This window comes from Stomoxys calcitrans, chromosome 4, assembly GCF_963082655.1.
Source record: "Stomoxys calcitrans chromosome 4, idStoCalc2.1, whole genome shotgun sequence".
Classification (NCBI taxonomy): domain Eukaryota; kingdom Metazoa; phylum Arthropoda; class Insecta; order Diptera; family Muscidae; genus Stomoxys; species Stomoxys calcitrans.
The window spans coordinates 42072650-42095175 of NC_081555.1; the positions used below are offsets into that span (position 1 = coordinate 42072650).

General features: G+C 40.1%; 1 protein-coding gene across 3 annotated transcripts in view; it reads left to right on the plus strand.

The window, feature by feature from the left end:
• LOC106081128 (protein sprint) overlaps positions 1–22526 on the plus strand; it is an 840648-nt gene that overhangs the window by 408240 nt on the left and 409882 nt on the right. The window contains exons 1-2 of one of the 3 annotated variants that reach the window (XM_013242878.2): positions 12254–12868; positions 19299–19520. The exons of the other annotated variants lie outside the window; for them this stretch is intronic. Of the exons in view, the coding sequence (XP_013098332.2) occupies positions 19447–19520 (74 nt within the window). The 5' untranslated portion in view covers positions 12254–12868; positions 19299–19446. Of the gene's footprint in view, positions 1–12253; positions 12869–19298; positions 19521–22526 lie in introns of those variants that run through there. 3 annotated transcript variants of the gene reach the window in all.

The following is a 22526-nucleotide window of genomic DNA, read 5'->3' on the forward strand; positions in this document are numbered from 1 at the left end:
GCAATATTTAGCAGAATATTTTCATTCTTAAAAATTTAGCATGATTTCAGCGGATGGACGAACATGGCCAGATCGTCTGAGAATTTTACGATTTCAGGGAAATCTATTCGCTCCTTCTTGTCAAAATTTACTTGCTCTTCCAGTGCAAGTAAACGAACTTATTTGGTTTAGAACTTTAAACCCATTGCAAACTCTAACTAAATCATATTTTTAATGAACTCTTGAAATAAACCAAATCTCAACCATCCATGAAAAGATTTTTATTTCTGCTGTTTAAAGTTTCTTTACTTTCTGGGTTAACAACAGCTTTGAGTTGATGTCACTCTATGGTCTGTGTTCATGTTTATCTGCTTGTCTGCCACTTCTCCATTTCAAGATTCATTTTGATTTCGTTACTTTGATAAGCTGACCATCCGCCCATCTTTTCGGCTTGGCAATGCGAAAATATTCAGTTGTTGTTCTTGTGTAGAAAAACAAAAAAATGTGGTAATATCTGTTTGCGGGCCAAACATCCGTCCACATACTGGACTCACTCACAACACTTGGCACTGACACATACTGACAACGCTCTACGTCTAGGCGTTTTTAGTCTAGTCACAGGTAAACTTGAGGTTGCTGGCATTGGTCTACAATTGTTTTGCTCAGCCACCGGATACTCGGGTAATGCAAAAGGTTAGTTGAAGCACCAGCTACAGTATCAGCATCAGTGGGCCCAAACAAGTGGAAATCTGGAAGCAAGTTTACTGCACATTCGCTCACACAGATGTTGGGTGTAGCAGCGAGGATGTCTGCAAAACTAAAGTGGGCTGTATGTTGTTTTACTTGTTGGACAAGGGGATTTGCCTTACGCTGCCACTATTTGGAAAGTTTACAATTAATTTCTACGTTTCCTTTGTACAGTTTTTGTTTTGTACTTTAGCCGCCACACCACTGTGAAGTTGCTACAGTTTTTTTGTAACTCCCTAAAAATGCCACACATACTTGTGCTTGTGTAATTTTGCGAGGAAAATATTTTTCATGAAATTATTTGAGTGATCTGTTTCCTTTCCCCCATTCACTGAAGCAAAAAGAGTCACATTTTCAGCATTCACCAGATGACACAAGAAACGGCGCAATAAAAACTATTGGATTGCCCAAAAAGTAATTGCGCCGACTATATGAAAAATCCGCAATTACGTTTTGGGCTACCCAATATCTTATCAACGCCAAGGTGGTTGACAAACCGGCTTTGAAACCAAGCCATTACATGTGTTTTCTCACCATCATCCAAACAGCCAAACTCAAAGAAGATCTACCCATTGCAGGTTAAGACGCAAAAAGTGTCATATACGTCGCCAGCATGTCTTTTCTTCTTATGATCAATTCGCCTAGAGATATTAGCATTATCATTAAAATGCCACTAAACATATAAAACAATTGTGGAAATACGCAAATCACCCCTAGAAATGTGATTTCCTATTTGCGTCTTACACCGAAAGAAACTGAATAGTACAGAGAGAGAGAGTGAGGGAAAGACGGTCTTGGCTAATGAAAATCAGAAAATGATTCTAAGATGATCCTTATACTTCAATGGGTTCATCTCTCTTCCTTCCTTCCTTCCTTCCTTAAGGATGTTAGAAACAAATTCATTTAGCCTTAATACCCATAGCAAGCTGGACAGGGCCCTCTCCACTGCGCCTTCTTTCAATCTATTATTTTATCTGAGCCCTATATTGGCACGATCAGGAAAAAAGGCCTGTTGGGTGGTGCTTGTACAGCCTTTCAGATATTTCGCCCCAATGTGAATATCATATTGGTGTTCTACTCCCATTTGAGCCTTATATTGCTATGGACAGTAAATATTGGGTTGCCCAAAAAGTAATTGCGGACTTTTTAAAAGAAAGTAAATGCATTTTTAATAAAACTTAGAATGAACTTTAATCAAATATCCTTTTTTACACTTTTTTTCTAAAGCAAGCTAAAAGTAACAGCTGATAACTAACAGAAGAAAGAATGCAATTACAGAGTCACAAGCTGTGAAAAAATTTGTCAACGCCGACTATATGAAAAATCCGCAATTACTTTTTGGGCAACCAAATATGTCCGGTATGGCGGTGTCTTTTTGGGGTGAGGTTCATACTCTACTCCCAAAAACCACATTTGAGCTAAATGTTGCTATAGTCGGTATATATGTGTAGTTTAGATGTAGTGTGGACAGGGCTGATAGATTACGTCGTGGGGGCGGCACCGCTCTGTATGTGAGAAACTACCTGAATACTCAGTTATGTATAAAGTCTAACCCAGGTGGCCCAATTGAGTATGTTTTTGTTGAGGTGTCTGCTGCCGATAACAAGCTCCTAGTGGGGTGCGTTTATAGACCGAACAACCGTACGGATACGCGAGATTTTTTCTCTGTGCTTGAATCTTTCTCTCTCTCTTTTTCTCTTTTTTCTCTGTGCTTCAACCTCTCTCTCTCTCTCTCTTGCTTAAATAGACATTGTGGTTGCTGGGGACTTCAACTCTAACGTTTTACAGGACACGGGCTTGACGTTTGAAATGTCTCCTTGGGGCTTTTTCCTGTCAATTCAACAATTCCCACGCATTTTTCCGCATGCTCCAGCACGCTTCTCTATCTGTACTTTGTAAGTGACACTTCTAAAGTCCTCCTATACGACCAACTGTCAACCTCATGTTTTCGAACCATGACTTGATCTTTTTATGTTATGAATTTGAGCTCACCAGGACTAGGGAAACTTATTCCTGGTGAGATTTTGCCAGTCTCGACCATGATTTTTTGCTTTTGAGTGCTGTGCTTATCGACTGAAATCTGATATTTCGTATGGAAACTATCGATGAACAAACTGTCTTTCTACAGAAGAATATCCGTGACCTACAGGAACTTATGGTTCCACTCAAGACTAAAGAAGGGTCCTCCAGATCGAAACCGTGGTTCTCCCGGGATATTCGTTCGGCTATTCACGAGAGGAATATGTCGATTCGCAGGTGGAGACGTTTCAGTACGCCTGAGTTACATGATGCCTTTCGCTCAGCAAGAGACCACGTCAATAAGTTGATTAAGATAGCCAAGAAAGACTACTATTATAGACGCTTTACTTCCACAATAGGCTCCAAGAGAACTTGGAAGGTTATTAGAGACATAGGAATTGAGAAAGATACTAATAGATGTTCAACAAACTTGGACATCAATGGGCTTAATGATGCCTTTATTAATTTCCCACAGATCCCCGTTGATTCCAATTTCTATGGCTTTAATATCTCCCCCTCTCTCGGTGACGACTCTGGTTTTGGCTTCAGCTGTATTGGTCCCACCGATGTCCTTGAGTGCGTCGCGACTGTAAAGTCTAACGCTGTCGGATCTGATGTCATTGATCCTAGATTTGTAAGACTCTTGCTCCCCCTTATTATTTCTAATGTAACCTATGTTTTCAATAGGATTTTGATCACGAGTTATTTTCCATTAGCGTGGAAGCATTCCAAGGTCATCCCACTGCCTAAGAATTCCAAGGAGTATAGTCCAATTGCGATTCTTTGTTACTTGTTAAAGGAGAAAATGCTAAGAAATTGCTGTATATGCAAATGTCGTCTTTTGTCAACGAGAATTCCTTGTTATATGTGAGACAGTCCGGGTTTCGACCTGCCTTGGCAGAGGTCACTGAGAGGATCAGGGTCAATTTGGAGAATGACCAGATAAATTTCCTTGTTCTTCGTGACCATTCTAAGGCATTTGATGGATCATTCCTTGTTAAGTGATAAGATGAGACATCTTTACAATTTTTCGTCTACTTCCGCTCGTCTTATTTTGTCGTAACTGTCACACCGCACTCAGTCCGCCAGTTATAAGTCTTCTGTATCGTCGCCTCTGCTTGTTTTAAAAGGTGTTCCTCAGGGATCAATTCTGGGCCCTCTTCTCTTTTCATTGTGCAGTAACGACTTGGCACATATGTACAGATATATATCGGCAGTCCAAAGGATGAGATTGCTGAAAACATACGTCTGCTTAATCATGATCTGTCAAGAGTCAGCACGTGGGCGAAAGCCAATGACCTGTGTCTCAACCCTGTAAAGTCCAAGTGTGTGGTTATCAGAAACAGGATGTCTCGTTTTTCATATGATGTCGGTATATTCATTAAAGACGCTAGATTGCAAATCGTTCCTCATGCGAAGAACTTGGGTGTGGTTATAAATAGCACTCTGACTTGGAGTAATCATATCGACTCTGTAGTTGGTTAGGGATATTCAAAATTACGGTCACCCAGTCGGTTACTCCGCTGCGGGTTAGGTCTCTCTTGGCAAAGACTTATCTTGTTCCTGGCATTCTCTACGACTGTGAGTTGTTTGCGACTCGGTAAGTAGACGCACGCTAAACACCTTTTTTAATTGCGTTACTCGTTATATATTTGGCTTGAGACGGCGCAACTCCATCTCTGAATACTCTTTATCCCTGAATGGAGTCTCCTTACAGCACTTGTTATACCTGAGGTCGCTTACTTTCCTACATAAACTGATCTACACGCAGGCACCACAATATCTGTATGGATTCATTGATTTCGCCAGATCTTTTAGAGGTAAAAAAAATCATTGCCAAAATTTATCGTAGGCTTGTTTCTGAATGGCATATGTTCATATTCGCTGTACGTCTTTGGGACTCACTTCCTAACGATCTGCAATTACTCAGTAACTCGGCAACTCTCGGTCTCGTTCAGATGCACACAAATTAAAAGGGTCATATACGTCGCCAGCATGTCTTTTTTTCTTATGATCAATTCTGCTAGAGATATTAACATTAACATTAAAATGCCACTAAACATATAAAACAAATGTGGCAATACGCAAATCACCCCTAGAAATATGTGATTTGCGTATTACACCGAAAGAAACTGAAGAGTTTGGAAAGACGGAAAAACGGACTTGGCTAATTAAAATCAGAAAATGATTCTGAGTTGATCCTTATAGTTATCAACGGGTACATCTCCCTTCCTTCCTTCCTTAAGGGCATTAGAAACAAATTTACTGAGCCTTAATAATCTATACCACAGTAGTGGGAAAGATTAAATTGAATCATAACATTTAATTTTCTTAATTATTTTTCAGGTAAGTGCCAATGTTATACTGGATATAAAAATGTTTGCCGGTTTATTTATCACGTAAGTGGATTTTTATTTTAACCTATCAAACTTCTATTTAAAATTATGTTCACCTCCTCATAGGTATATATTTCCGTGACAATGTTTTCAAACAACTCGGTATAGCTACAGATCTTAATTTCTTGTAATTTTTATACCCTCCACTGTAGGATGGGGGTATACTAATTTCGTAATTTTTCAAAATATTCGTCTCAGACCCCATAAAGTATATATATTCTTGAACGTCATGACATTTTATGTCGATCTAGCCATGTCCGTCCGTCCGTCTGTCCGTCAGTCCGTCTTTCAAAAGAATGAATCTAGTCGCTTGAAATTTTGCACAAATACTTCTTATAGGTGTAGGTCGGTTGGGATTGTAAATGGACCATATCGGTCCATATTTCAATAAAGCTGCCAAATAAACCGATCTTGGATCTTGACTTCTTGAGCCACTACAGGGCGCAATTTTTATCCGATTTGGCTAGAATTTTGCACGAAGTGTTTTGTTATGACTTCTAATAACTGTGTTAAGTATGGTTCAAATCGGTACATAACCTGATATAGCTGCCATATAAACCGATCTCGGATCTTGACTTCTTGAGCCTCTGAAGGGCACAATTCCTATCCGATTTGACTGAAATTTTGCATGAGGTGTTTCGTTATGACCTCGAACAACAGCGCTAAGTATAGTCTAAATCGGTTCATAACCTGATATAGCAGCAATTTAAACCGATCTGAGATCTTGACTTCTTGAGCCTCCAGAGGCCATAATTATTATCCGATCACCTTTGTCAAATTGAGTAGAGTACAGTAAGGAGCTTGGTTTTGTTTGAAATATGGCTCAGTATGTCCTTTAACTCTCCTTTTTGGAGTAGGCTAGAAATGGACTCCAAAGGCCCAACAGCTGCGGTGGTGGCGTCTGACCGTAGCGTGTTGTTTTCGCCTCCTATAGGTGTGGGTGCCTTGGCACCTGGAGTCGAGAGTAATGCTTGAAGCACACAACTAGTCGTCAGACTAATTAATGATGAAGAGAAGGATAAACCAGAGGGATGCACAGTTCGTCCCCAACCTTTAAGTAAAGGTGGTGTTTCTGACTCAGATTCAGACAGCGACTGTGTCAATGAAACAGTCATCGCAGCCGAATAGAGAGATGAAGGCAACCGGATGACGGCAGAAGTGAGCGATATCTTTGCTAAGCTCACAAAAAGACCGAAAAAGCGATCCGGCGCACGACGAAGGAGACAGAGGAGTAGGAACCTGGAGCGTATTCGGCCAATAGTGTAGGAAGGGATAGAGCTGACATTCCAAGCACTTCTACGGAGGCTGGAAAAAGAATCAGATCTCCCGAAGAGCATAACACTGCTAAAATGCTGAAGAAGAAAAAGAGCTCCCCGCTTTCAAGTACTCTGGGAAAACCAAGCCAGCCATCCCGCAATGGAGACTCCAGACATTGCTGCGGAGGTAGACAAAGTCGGAAGCCGTCCTCTTACGCCAGTGTTGCAAGGAAGCACAACAGAGATGAGCTGACTTATGCAGTCATCAATATTGGCAGTGCATCCTGTAGGATTTTTGAACATGTGTGGAACTCTGTAGAGGGTCCACCCATACAAATGATGAACTGCGAGTTTAGAGGGGACATCTTTACACTGTGTTTTGCGTCGGCGGAATGTACCGATACCATCATACAGCTTGTCAGAGGTATCCTGGGAGGGCGCAAAGCCCGACCGGGTGAGAAAAATGTACATTCCCCAGCTCATAAAGGTAGCGGTCTTCATCAAGGGAACGGGCGGGAAATTTGCGACAGAACGCATGTTGAGATTCTTGGGCAAGCAAAACCAAGGTTTGATCGCAGAGAAGTGCGAGGTCTTCCACAGGGTGGAGAAGGAGGAAGGAATTCTCCTTGTCTATAGCAGAACAAATTTCATGGACGATCCAGAACAAATTTCCGTGACGAGTTTGGCTATGACCAAAGGCATGACGCCTTACGGGAGCAAGGCTGTCTTTTTCAAAATTGGGAAGACTAGGATAGGCAGAAATCCTCATATTGAGACATCAAGCCATGCAATGGCAGGTGACTTAATACCGCCAAACAAACAGGGGGCTGACGACGAGACAATCACCGCCTCTCTCAATATTGGAAAAACTAGAAGAAGCAAAGATCCTAATACTAAAATATCAGGCAGTGCAGGGGCGAGAGACCCAATACAGCTGAACAAACAGGGACTCGACGACGGACCCATCTCCGACTTCGAGATTCAGAAGACTAGGATAAATAAAGATCCTAATATTGAAACATTAGGCAGGGAGCCGATGAAGGAACCTTCACCTACCCCCAAGAAGACCATTTACTTAAGATTTGGAACACTAAGATAGGCAAAGATCCTAGTATTGAAACATCAGGCAGTACAGGGAATGGAAACTCAATACAACCTAACGAACAGGGACCCGACGTTGGAATCATTACCGACTTTATAAAGATGCGGAAGACTAGGATAGGCAAAGAACCTAATACTTTGGCATCAGGCAGTGCAGTGACAGGAAAGTCGATGCAGTCTAAAGAAAAGGGAGCAGACGATGAGATCATCACAAACTCCCAAGATGCCCATCTACTGGAGGACCAATGTTTAAGGTAATCCAGATAAATCACCACCGGAGCGAGATTGCTACACACGTTCTGATGGAGAAAATCAGCAAGGGCAAGATTCATATTGCCTTAATTCAGTAGTTATGGAGGACGACAAAATTTCTGGACTGGACCTATTATTCCACGCCAGTACTGGTACTCGGCCGAGAACCTGTGTTATTTGTTATACAAAATTGAATTATATATTTTCCCCAAAGTTGTCAACGTCGGATGCAACAGTGGTGAGACAGGGAGACGGTGGAGCATACCTGGCATCACTATATCTGCCTTTCGACTCTCCGACACCGCCAGAAAGACACCGTGAGGAAAGAAAAACAGACTGAAAACGAGGTATTAATAGGGTGCGATGCGAATTCTCACCACATTTCGTGGGGTAGTACCAACGCTATTAAGCGGGGCTTTGACGGAGTTCTTGAATACTAACGACCTGATAACACTTAATATTGGTAACTACCTTTGTTAATAGGATTAGGGAGGAGGTATTAGATGTTCGGAAAATATATGGATGAAGTTCAGGATTGTAGGGTCTCCATGGAACACTCTTTCTCTGACCATCGCTACATTAGGTTTAGGATAGCACGGCCAGCGCCGAAACCGATAAGCTTCCGGAATATGCTGAAGACCAATAGGACACAATTCGGAAGACTACTCCGAAGAAGACTTGGGTAAGATAATTTAGATTGACCAAGGATAGAAGACATTGAGGAAAATATCAACAGGGTTACGACTGCACTGGTGGGATCCTTCGACTGAACTGGTGGGGTCCTCCTTCGGGAAAGGAAATCAGCCCAAGAAAAAACCTGAATGACCGGCGAGATTCGCAATATTCGAAAAGAAGTCCACAGACTTTGTAACAGAGCACGTCGTAAAAAAAAGCCGAAGTTTATTAGGATGTGTATTACAGATGGCTCAAGGAATACAATAAAATAACCAGAGCTGCAAAATGTACCTCCTGGAAGCTTTTCCGCGTTAATAACGCCGCCAACATAAAAATAAAAATGTTGCAGACGTCATGGGAGTGAGATCAGAGACAATGAAGGACATGTTGAGATTTTTGATGAAAACCCATTTTCCACAGGATACGACAGGACTCACGGAGACACCGGAATCTTGGAATAATGATGTTGATTGGAGGTTTATAATTACGGAATTGATGGTGAAGGTATCCTTGAGTAGTTTCAAGGCATTTAAGTCAGCTCTTCAGGAGATTAAAGACAGGATGAGGATTATGGGCGTAACACTCTGTCGGGATTTGCTGGTCATTTCTGAGTGCGGTCGAATGAAGAGAGTGAGTTTTAGTGCACTCAAAACGCAATGCAGTTTGTTGTCCCACAAACGATTCACTGACTCTTGACGATCGTCGATATCTATCGATGGTGAAGATATTGAGCAGTCAGAGGATCTTGATGCTCTGGGCATTGGCCAAAACTTGTATTCCTAGTGTTGAGGGAAATATTGAAGTGTTTGGGCCTTTTGAAGTGGTGTAAGAAATATTTCAATCCCTCTAATCGCCTTAATATCTATACAACGTATATACATCAGCCTAGGATGGTATATAACTCTCATATATAAACAGGAACACCAAAATTCTTCCTAGGGTGCTTGACCAAGTCCAATGGCGGGCGTTGGTGTTGATTGGAGATGGTAGGGTATCCAACTCTATTGTTTCCCTTTAGCATCATCGATATGAGGATTGTGTGACGGAAAGCAGTCTTCTGAATTCTGAATTGAAGTTGTTTGTCACATATACAGGACTTTCTAGAAGCTTACACCAGTTTGAAATCGATTGACCGGCTAATCAAACCATGCACTACCTAGAAAATTCCTTTTTCGCACGGATGGTTGCATGTGTAACCTACTTCCGGCAGATGTCTTTTCCGCTACCTACGACATCCAGAAATTCAAAACGAATATCAATAGTCAATACTCTCTCTTCCCTCTCAGATCCTCAATCAACCAACACCCAGAGGATGTCCCCTATATATACAGTGCATTGAAGAGGATTGTTCTTCAATGCACTGCATATATAGGGGACATCCCCTGGGCGTTGGTTGATTAAAAAAAGCATAGTCTCCATGCGGGCTCAACGATATCTTGTTCCGCGAAATGCCATTCCTCTTCCACTCTGCAAGCCACAGCAATACCCCAAGTCTCAATGGCTTTGTCATCGTCTAAGGCGCCCACACTTCCAAGTCAAATTTGCCCATGAACATTCCACTAAGTAACAGAAGGAAACTTTTCACATATCAATGAGTTGTGTCCAATTGAAGCTTAAGCGCAATGATAAGATACCTCCATTTTATAGGCGAGTCCGAACGGCGTGCCGCAGAGCGACACCTTCTTGGGTGAAGTTTTTACATGGCAAGGTACCACCGCAAAATACCTGTTTTGATGTTCTCGCCGGGATTCTAACCCAGGAGTTCAGCGTCATAGGCGGCCATGCTAACCTGTTAGCTACTGTAGGTCCTGCGTTAATCAGCGATTCATTTTTTGCCAGCTCGTCGCCTGATTCATTTCCCGTCATACATTGATGGACCGAAAGCCCTACAGAGCCGGATAGCCCTTCCCATGGCTCTAGGAAGCTTGCGTCTTCAATCAGTCCCGATGTCAAATGGCCCGACGCCATAGCCTTCAGCGCAGCCTGCCTGTTCAAGTACAAATATCGTAACACTCTGATAAGATCGCCGCTCCCGCTTCAGCATCGTCACAGCGAAGATCTACCCCTCAAAGAAGTGGCTAAAATATGTTGTCATGCAGCCATTAAAACTATGGGGAATATATTCCAGAAAACGTCCACGACTGTCTCAAATCTCTCAACGAGATGGCTAAACAGTTCAAAATTAATCTCTTCTGGGTGCCTGGCCACAGAGATATCCCAGGTAATTGTAGAGCAGATGAGCTTGCGAGACTAGGAACTGCCTTGCACATTCCAGGAGAACTGGAATCTGTGGTTATGCTTCTAGTAACATATGAGTTTAGTCTTCAGGATCATCCTCGAAGGGCTACGAATGATAGATGGTCCCAAAGGGGATTGTGTACACTCCAAATGTGACCCAATCTAGTCTACTGCTTAGCTGTCGCTGGCTGGAACAAACATCTCAGTCATAGTGTCTGGCATGACAGATCAATGTTTGATGAGAAAACATGATGATGCACTGAAGGTTGCAAGTAACGACGTCTGCATAAGTTTTAAGGACGTCGAAACAGAGGGACTTTAGAACATCTGCTGTGTTTGAGAAGTTGTCTGAGTTGGTAGATGGTAGATCATTCGCTAGTTGTTGGGCTTTTTTAAGCGATCTGGATAGTAAAACGGTAGGATCTAGAATGTATCTTCTTTTTCCTCTAAGTGAGTCTGATATATCTTTCTCTCTCTCACTCTCTTTTATTTACCTTTGTTTGATCCTTGTTTATATACAGCAATTTTGTCCATGGTCCTACATTATATATGGGTGAAATATTCTGAGTCTGAGTCTCATATACACATCCCTTTGTTTTATCCTGTCCAAGGCCAAGCCCATTGGCCAATCGATACAGAGGTTAAAAAACTTCTCCTCTTGAATATGTCACTTTGGTTAATTAGTTCGGCAATAATATTCTGAGAAATATTCTTTAAACTTTTTAAATCCCTGAACAGCTTCATGTAAAACATGTAGAGTGAATGCAATCAAAGTGTAATCAAATTTCGCCGACATGATCTAAGCCGAGGCTCTACCATTGTAAAGTTGTATAGGGCAGGCGCAAAAACTGATCGTCATCATCAACAATAACAACCACATGAATCATGTACGAAAAAAAATCATTGGAGACAACAGCTCTCATAAGGAGGAATATAAGAAAGCCCTTCTCATGCGAAAAATAATTTTGCAGTCGTCTCAACCATACAAAGAAAATAAAAACAAATCCAACAACATCTCTCGTACATTAATAAACAAACAAAGGCAGAAGAACAACACTTGAAACAATAACACAACAACGTGCAAAACTAAATTGTACAACAACAAGAACTACAAGATAATCTTAAATATTGCAAAGAAAAAAAAAAAAAAACAAAACAATGCCACTATGATGGATACTCGCATGAGAAGACACAGTCAGCAGCGCCAATCACCACCACCGGCAGTCAAAGGCTGAAGACACCAAAACAATAGGGCAAAGAAAACTAACATGCATGTATGGATGGATGGATGTATGTATGTTTGCCTCATTACATACATTCACAAACTCACACGTGCATTCATTCGTAATCGCGATTGCGACTCTTTCCGGAGAGACTACGACAACTCACAGATGGGCGGGCGGCCGTCAAACCAAGTCATGGCGAAATGTTGTGCTCAACTCACATCCCAGTGTAAGAGTGACAGCACATGTGTGTGAGTGTGTGTGCGATGGCAGGCAGTGGGCCTCTTGCTGAGTGTTTTCCTGTGTGTGTGTGTGTGTGGGGTAAAAGTATCCAATGGAGCCAAGAAACTCAGCTGGATCGCCAAACTGATTTAGTCGCCGAAAAACTTTCAAACCGAACGAATGCGTGCAACAACGTTGTTGTAGTCGCCGCTGCCGCCTTGTTTTGTTCAGTTGCTGCTTTACGAAAACACAAAGAAGAAGAATAAGAATAGAATAGCAAAGACGGGCTAGAATCAAAACAAAACAAAAACGGGCAATAAGAAGAAGAATCTGAATCTCATTAACAACGAAGAGCACAAGACGGACAAACCGAACCGGTAGCAAAAGTAATTCGCAAGTGACGCGCGATCGTATCGTTAATGTTTCTGTGTGTTTGATATATGTGTGTATGCGAGTATGTGTTATAGTTGTTGGTGTAATTCCTGTAATCATAAAATGTTAATCTCAAATTGTTGTCGTATGCATGACGATCGAGGAGTCCCACTCACATATGGGTCGCCGTGCCAAAGTCCCAAAAAAATCGCAACAATGAATCATCAGCAAAATTACAGCGAAATGCTGACGCCTTGAGAGAAGTGTGCGACACGAACCAACCTTTGACAACGGTACTTTAAAAGGGAGCCTAATGGGTGTGAGCCCTTATGGTAGCCTTTTCGTTGTTGCTCGCCTAAGAACATCGCTTTAGTAGTGTTGTATACGTGTAAGTGGTTGCTTCTGCCCGATTGTGTCATGCGAGTACGAGTATGTATGAGCGCATTAAGAAGAGTGTTAATGTGCTTTGAAATTATAATTGCCATGGATCAAATGAAGCAGCCCATAATTCATCCCATAAGCCTCATCCGTGGCAGGCTATGTCATTAACACACCGCTTAAGTGGCGCGACGCTTGGGCAAGTAGTTTTGTGGAATATGTGAAGCTGCCATAATTATTAGGTGCCCAAACAAAACAAATAAAGGAAGTTATGAAAACAAAATTCAAAGATTAAAACCCCATTATTGCGATTTTTTAAAGATTAAGTGAAGTTCTTAGAAAATATTAAAGGGGATACAAAAAAAAAAAATCAAAAATTCAAAGCAATCAAATTTGTGTTTTTTAAAAAAATAATTATAAAAAAAAATCGGTTCAAAAAAAAAAAAAAAAAAAAAAAAATACTTAAATATGAAAACTTCAAAAAAAAACATAGTGAAGCGTTTTTAATAAAATTATTAAACTAGATTGCATAAAGCCACAAGAAGAAGAAGAAGAAGAAGGATATTATTGGGAATGCATTTTTCCTAAATATCTAACAAAAGCCTGCTAAGTTCGACCAGGCCGAATCTTATAAAGGGTGATTTTTTTGAGGTTAGGATTTTCATGCATTAGTATTTGACAGATCACGTGGGATTTCAGACATGGTGTCAAAGAGAAAGATGCTCAGTATGCTTTGACATTTCATCATGAATAGACTTACTAACGAGCAACGCTTGCAAATCATTGAATTTTATTACCAAAATCAGTGTTCGGTTCGAAATGTGTTTATTCACCGTTCAGCGATGAGGCTCATTTCTGGTTGAATGGCTACGTAAATAAGCAAAATTGCCGCATTTGGAGTGAAGAGCAACCAGAAGCCGTTCAAGAACTGCCCATGCATCCCGAAAAATGCACTGTTTGGTGTGGTTTGTACGCTGGTGGAATCATTGGACCGTATTTTTTCAAAGATGCTGTTGGACGCAACGTTACGGTGAATGAACACGTTACGGTGAACGAACACTGATTTTGGTAATAAAATTCAATGATTTGCAAGCGTTGCTCGTTAGTAAGTCTATTCATGATGAAATGTCAAAGCATACTGAGCATCTTTCTCTTTGACACCATGTCTGAAATCCCACGTGATCTGTCAAATACTAATGCATGAAAATCCTAACCTCAAAAAAATCACCCTTTATATATCCTCCACCATGGATCGTATTTATCGAGTTCTTTTCCCGCTATCTCTTTTCATGCCAACAATGGAGAAAAGAAAACAAGTAAAATGGCATTAAGTTCGACCTGGCTGAACTTTGGATACCCACCACCTCGGGTTTATATGAAAACCCCTTTTCATCACAATCCGGTGAAAATTGGATAACTTTTGCACCCAAATTCGACACGGATATTAAGTGGGCTAATAAATATAGGTCACTGTTGCATCTGTATTTCAAATTTCAACAAAATCTAGTAATAAATAAAGCTTTTATGAGCTTCAGACCCTTAATCGGCACATCGGTCTATATGACAGCTATATCTAAATACAGACCGATCTATACCATATTTGGGTCGGATAGCGGGTGGCCTAAAACTACTCACTGTTTCAAATTTCAGCGAAATCGGGTAATAAATAGAGCTTTAATGGGCTTCAGACCCTTTATCAGCAGATCGGTCTATATGACAGCTATATCTAAATATAGTCCGATCTGAACCACATTTGGATCCTATGTTAGGAGGCGTAAGACCTCTGAATGTTTCAAATTTTAGCGAAATCGGTTTAGAAATTAAGCTTTTATGGGCTTCAGACCCTTAATCGGGAGATCGGTCTATATGGCAGCTATATCTAAATATAGTCCGATTTGATCAATACTTAGGTCAGATATCAGGAGGCTTAAGATAACCCTCTGTTTAAAATTTAAGCGAAATCGGTTAAAAAAAAGCTTTTATGGGCTTTAGACCCTTTATCGGGATAACGGTCTATACGACAGCTATACCTAAATATAGCCTGATTTGATTCATATTTAGGTAAGATATCAGAAGGCTTAAGATAACCCTCTGTTTCAAATTTCAGCGAAATCGGGTAATAAATAAAGCTTTTATGGGCCCCAGACCCTTAATCGGGAGATCGGCATATACAGGGTGGCTGATGAATATTGCTACAATGATGAATATTGCTACATTTTTTTTTCGGTGTATGGAATACATTTTTCTTTTATTCATGTTAAATTAAATTATTAAATTAATTATTAAATTATTATTAATTAAATTAATTAATTAATTAATTAAATTAATTATTAAATTATTATTATTAAATAGAAAAAAAGTTATTACATTTTTTTTTGGTAGCGGCTTTCATCAGCCACCCTGTATGACAGATATATCTAAATATAGTCCGATCTGATTCACATTTAGGTCCTATATTAGGTGGCGTAAAGCTACTCAATGTTTCAAATTTCAATAAAATCGGGTAATAAATAAAGCTTTTATGGGCTTCAGACCCTTAATCGGGAGATCGGTCTATATGACAGCTATCTATGAATATAGTCCGATATGGACCCTATTTGGTACAGATGTCGGGAGGCTTAAAACTACTCACTGTTTTCAATTTCAGCGAAATCGGACGAAAAATTAAGCATTTATGGGCATTAGACCCTTTACCGCAAAATTGGTCTATATAGCAGCTATATCCAAATATGGTCCGATTTGGTCCGTTCAAGAACTTAACCAGCGCGCATCAAAAAGACCTATCTGAGCCAAATTTCAGCTCAATATCTCAATAATAATAATTATTGGTATGTTATTGGAGCTACATCAAGTTATGGTCCAATGGTACGGACCAAATTTTGGCTAAATCTGATAAGAATTGCCCCTCTAAACGTTCATGAACTCTAATCGAGTGATCGGTTTATATGGGAGCTATATCAGGTTATGCACCATACTTGGCACAGTTGTTGGAAGTCATACCAAAACGATATGTGCAAAATTTCAACCAAAATGGAAAAGAATTGCGCCTTCTAGAAGCTCCAGAAGTCAAAACCCATAATCGGTTTATATGTCATCTATATCAAAACATGGACCGATATGGCCCATTTACAATCCCAACCGACTTGTACTAATACCGATATGGCTCATTTACAATCACAACCGACCTACACTAATAAGAACTATTTGTGCAAGCTTTACTCCTTCAAAAGTTAGCACGCTTTCGACAGACAGATGGACGCACATAGCTTAATCGACTTTGAGTATCAAGACGATTTAGATCAATATTTCGATGTGTTACAAACGGAACGACGAAATTAGTATACCCCTTTCCTATGGTGTAGGGTAAAAAAATGCATTAGATGGTGTAGTTTTCATTGCTGCTGGGATTTACAAACAATCCATCCTTTGGACCTTCGGGTGGAGTTTTGAAACGCCGTCCACCAGACCACAACACTATATAGCATTATAGGTCTGACAATTGTGGTATACACCTCTTGCGAATGGCTTTCTTTCATGTGTATAGGGCAGGAGTTGCCTTTCCTAGCCTTTCCAAAATGTTTGGTTTGAAGTCCAATTTCCTTCCCAGTAAAACACCCAGGTATATTGCGCTTTCAATAAATGGACATTGTATCAAGGCCAACAGAGTCTGTAGCCGCCACATAGCCAAAGAGAAAACTCCCTTAGCCTCACGGCAGTGGTCGCAGCAAGGTTTTATATGTAGCATTAAATTCAGTGCATCACATGGTGTCGTCTTGAGTGCGGCTGTGATGCACAAACAAGCCATCCTTTCGATCCCATTGAGTATTGAACTGAAGGTAGACTTTTGAAGCGCCGTCCACCATATCACAACACCATATAACATTATGGGTCTGACAATTGTAGTATACACCTCTTGCGAATGGCTCTCTTTTAGGTGTATAGGGTAAGAGTTGCCTTTTCTACCCTTTCCAAAATATTTGGTTTGAAGTCCAATTTCCGGTCCAGCAAAACACCCAGGTATTTTGGGCTTTCAATAAATGGACCAATCTCTACTTACAAGGAGGCAGGTGCCACTGTAGGTAACTTGTATGTCCTGCTGAAAAAAGCTACTTCTGTCTTGCACGGATTTAAGCCTAGACCACTTTCGGTAGCCCACTTTGCGGTTGCACATAGAGCTTCCAAAGGATTTTCAACACAGACACAACTTCCCCCAATAACCTCTGACAAATGCATACCAGTGACAAGCGGGAAATGTGTATCAACGAGTAGTTCTAGTGTTTCCTCACTATACATTGTTCATACGTTCTCTGACTCCTCAATATATGCCAACGTAATAGGTATCGAGGATATAATCTTCCTTATCCTAAAGTCCTCAGATGTATCCCCCACGAAGCCGCAGAATTCCACCCGAAATTTGTTCTGCACCTTTTTCCACTCACCCTTGTATATCTTTAGCTCAGCCTTATAAACGTCCCAATCGTGCGGTGCCCTTGTGGCTTTCACTCTGTTGAAGAGTTTTCTGCACTTTTTCAAATAGTAAAATATCGACGGCCACACTAAAACACGACTTACCTCCCTACGGGAAATGTGTAGTCAATTGTCCTAAATATACCGGTCTTAAACGGAGACTTACTAACTTCAAGGCTGGCTTCTACTGAATCTTCTGTGCTTAGCGATGGAAGAAGAAAGACATTTAGATTACTCTTGGCAAGAATATAGGCTATGTGTTTTCCATTCCCTGTACCCTTGAGTGGTTTTAATCCAGGAATTCTAAGTCCCCACATAAACTGATCTTCCGATCATACTTCTTGGGCCCCCGTTGGGCTACTACTGAATCTTCAGTGCTTAGCGACGAAAGAAGAAAAATAGAAACAGAAGAGCAGACTACTCTTTACATGAATACAGGCACTGTTTCTTCCATTCCCTGTACCCTTAAGTTTTCTCAATCCAAAATTCGTAGTCCCCACATTAACCGATATCCCGAGCTTACTTTTTGAATCCCTTAGTGCGCAATTCTTATCCAAATTGTTTGAAATTTTGCATAATGCCGTTTACTGTGGCCTCCAACATTCAAACCAAGTTTGCCGCGAATCGTTCTATAACGTGATACAGCGCTAATAGAATACCAATTCTTATCCATTACACTCTGTTTTGCCTATAAAAAGATACCAGGCAAAGATCTTGAAAAATGCGATCCAAGGTGGTGTGTGTGTATAAGACTCGTCACGGACGAACTTAGCTCTGGTTTACTTGTTCGATTGATTATGCTCAACAGACTCAGGTGAATACTTATCCGAATATGATGAAATGTTCTTTGTTGAGTTCTGTTATGACCTCTGAGTTTTTTGCCTGTTAGGGCGAAGATCAGCTTATGATCGAGCTTGTGGGCTTAATAATCGGAGATTTTTTTGCAATGGAAAGCAAAGCCATAGACTACACCATACTAACCACTATGGGACGCGTTTCGTCTTTGGTTAGAAGACTTTTCAACTAGATCAAGTGTGGATGCTTCAGTGGCCATACGTTGTGGTAGTTCGTACTTATATCGAATATACTGCGTAGACGTGTCTACGATATAAGAACGACACAAGTACAAGTTTGACCTTTCTGCTGGATCATTTGCAATATCTATGATCCAGTTGCAAATGACCCTGAAGAAAACCGAAAATGCTTCGAATTAAAAAAATTGGACTTTCGAGGATTTAAGAAATCAATCCGAGAGACCGATTAATTTGTGAGCTATATCCACATATTAATCGGTCTCTCGGATTGATTTCTTAAATCCTTGAAATTCCAATTTTTTTAATTCGAAGCATTTGCGGTTTTCTTCAGGGTTAGTTAACACTTCTGGGTACAAAAAGGAATACTCGTTTGATCGCAACCGTAATTATCGGCTGGCAGATCGGCGGATACTCTCGATTTTCCAATTCTCTGAACGATTTTTTTCTAGATGCAGATTTGAAAGCATGGAAGCAAGGTAGTTGTATAGAAAATAACTCTAGCACTACAGAAAATCACTTCTGGGTACAAAAAGGAAGGAAATCTCTTATCAGTTAGTGGAGACTTTTGTAGACATCACATATTGATTGGAAAGAAGCCTTTTGTGTTATTCCTTAATTGGATGATCATGGCGGTATTATCATTTTTTCCGGGATTACATTGCACACATGTTGAAAATGAGATGACTGCATGAATCAATAATCCACCTTATGGTAGTGCCACTACTACTTTAAACAAGCAAAACCATACAAGTGTTTCCAGCATTTTCTTTTAAAGAAAAAAGATTACAAAAAAAGTTGGCCATAGAAATTTAAAAATTGTGGAAATCATCTTAATTTTTTATAACAAAAACAACCAGTGCCTCATTTATTCAGATATTTAATCACATTACATCAACATACGCATTTTAAATAATTTTCCTGAATTTATTTTTACCAAAGTCATAATTGATTGCCATATTCAATGAAAACCAATCATCGAAAAGAATTTAATGCGTTTTACACAACAATGTAATTGGTTGCTGCTACCTTTGTGAATTTTCAAAAATTTCATCAACAAAAATTGCGAATAATACAGCTGCTAATTTTTATGGAATTTTTTAAAGTAATGATGACAACAACCAGCATGGGACGAAATTTCTTCGAAAAATTATTCCATTTTCGGTAAGTGCATCTGTCAATTTGTGAAAAATTTAAATCAAACCTATAAATGATAAATGGTGGGATGCTTATGATGTTCTTTGTTTGTAATACGCATAGGTCAGCCAATAGCATATGCTTCTTCGTTAGACTATGTATTGTGTAACTATTGCTTGAGTTGTATTGGGTTGCCCAAAAAGTAATAGCGGATTTTTTAAAAGAAAGTAAATGTATTTTTAATAAAACTTAGAATGAACTTTAATAAAATATACTATTTTTACACTTTTTTTCTAAAGCAAGCTAAAAGTAACAGCTGATAACTGACAGAAGAAAGAATGCAATTACAGAGTCACAAGCTGTGACAAAAATTTGTCAACGCCGACTATATGAAAAATCCGCAATTACTTTTTGGGCAACCCAATATTTTTTGTTTGTAGTTAGTAGTTATTTTTATGATATTTACAACGGCTAAGAACAACTACTTCAATTAATTTAGTGTTTGTAAAGATTGAAGTGGAAATTAACTATAAAAAAAACAGACATAAGAACGATCCTGCTAGTCTCTCAGTGCAATATTTTTGTTTCTTATAAGAGTTTGAGGCGGGGGCGGCCACCGGCACTTTGCCCTGAAAATAGATATCAAATTCGTTTTTTACCCCCAAATACGGTTGATTTGAGTTTCATATTGCCATAATCGGAAATGAAATTCAGTTTAGGGAGTGCTTTAGGGCGTATCCCAAAATTGGATATCAAATTCGTTTTGTACTCTTAAATTCCATTTATTTGAGTCCCATATTCTCATAATGGGTCAATCAACCTATTTGACTTATTTTTGGAAGGAAAAAAGTCACCTGGACTCGAACACAAATTTAAAAGTCATATTCGTAATCTGCTCCCAAATACCTTTCATTTGAGCCCCATATAGACATGGTCGTCTAATATGCCCATTTGGGGAAATTAGGGGGTGGGGCGACCTACCATTAGTTGGACCTAATATTGTATGCCATATTTGTAATCTACTTTCGAATACTTTTCATTTGAGACCCATATTGATATGAGCGTCGAATATATCTGTTTAGAGGGGTTTTTGGGTTGGGCCGGCCTCCTGGGTACTTGGATCCAAATTTTATTATACCCTCCACCATAAGATGGGGGGTATATTAATTTCGTCATTCTGTTTGTAACTACTCGAAATATTTGTCTGAGACCCATAAAGTATATATATTCTTGATCGTCGTGACATTTTATGTCGATCTAGCCATGTTCGTCCGTCTGTCCGTCCGTCCGTCCGTCTGTCTGTCGAAAGCACGCTAACTTCCGAAGGAGTAAAGCTAGCCGCTTGAAATTTTGCACAAATACTTCTTATTAGTGTAGGTCGGTTAGTATTGTTAATGGACCATATCGGTCCATGTTTTGATATAGCTGTCATATAAACCGATCTTGGGTCTTGACTTCTTGAGCCTCTATAGGGCGCAATTCTTATCCGATTTGAATGAATTTTGGCACGACCTGTTTTGTTATGATATCCAACAACTGTGCCAAGTATGGTTCAAATCGGTCCATAACCTGATATAGCTGCCATATAAACCGATCTTGGGTCTTGACTTCTTGAGCCTCTAGAGTGTGCAATTCTTGTCCGATTAGAATGAAATTTTGCACGACGTGTTTTGTTATGATATCCAGCAATTGTGCCAAGTATGGTTCAAATCGGTTCATAACCTGATAAAGCTGCCATATAAACCGATCTTGGGTCTTGACTTCTTGAGCCTCTAGAGTGCGCAATTCTTATCCGATTGGAATGAAATTTCGCACGACGTGTTTTAATATGATATCCAACAGCTGTGCCAAGTATGGTTCAAATCGGTTCATAACCTGATATAGCTGTCATATAAACCAATCTGGGATCTGATCCGATTTACCTGAAATTTTGTACGACGGATTCTCTCATGACCATCAACATACGTGTTTATTATGGTCTGAATCGGTCTATAGCCTGATACAGCTCCCATATAAATCGATCTCTATCTATAGCAGAGCAAATCTTTTCTTATATCCTGTTTTGGCTAAAAAGAGATGCCGGGAAAAGAACTCGACAAATGCGATCCATGGTGGAGGGAGGGTATATAAGATTCGGCCCGGCCGAACTTAGCACGCTTTTACTTGTTACTATATTCGTTTTCTAGTCTGGAGACTACCTTTCATTTGATACTCATAGTGTGCCTATCGGTCAACCTTTGGGTTTGGGTAGTACTTTTGGGGAAGGGGGAGGTTCGGCCCCTTCCGATATCAAAAAATTAAACAGCCTATATTTCCTTCCGACTAACTTACACAATCTGTGAGAATGTTAAAAAAAATCGGTTCAGCCGTTTTTGATTATACGGAACAAACAAATAAACTGAGTGCCATAAGTTATGGTGGGTCATATGCCCATTTAAGATGCTTTGGGGGTGTAGGGTCGATCGATCTGATTTTGTATGCCTGATTCGTAATCATGAACGTCTAATATATCTGTTTGGGAGAATTTTGGGCTTGGGCCCCATCGGGCCGGCTATTTAGACCCAAATTTTAATACCATATTCGTATTATACTCTCTAATAGCTTTCATTTGATACCCATATAGTCCCGATCGGTCCATTTTTGATTTTGGGTGGTATTTTCGGGTAACGGGGGCCGGACCCTTCCCCATCCGAAATCAACAAATTATAAAGCCTATTTCTCATTCCTGATCATATTCGCAATCTACTCCCCAATACTTTTCATTTAAGACCCATATTGTCATTATCGTCCAATAAACCTATTTTAAGGGGGTTTCGGCCGGGCCGAACTTTGGATACCCACCACCTCGGGTATATATGTAAACCACCTTTCGCCATAATCCGCTGTAAAATGCATAATTTATGCCCCCATAGCAGCTATATCGAGATATGGTCCAATTTGAACCAAATTCGACATGGATATTGAGTAGTCAAATAAGTATAAACCGATCTGAACCATATACGACACGGATATCGAAAAGGCTAACATAAGTCA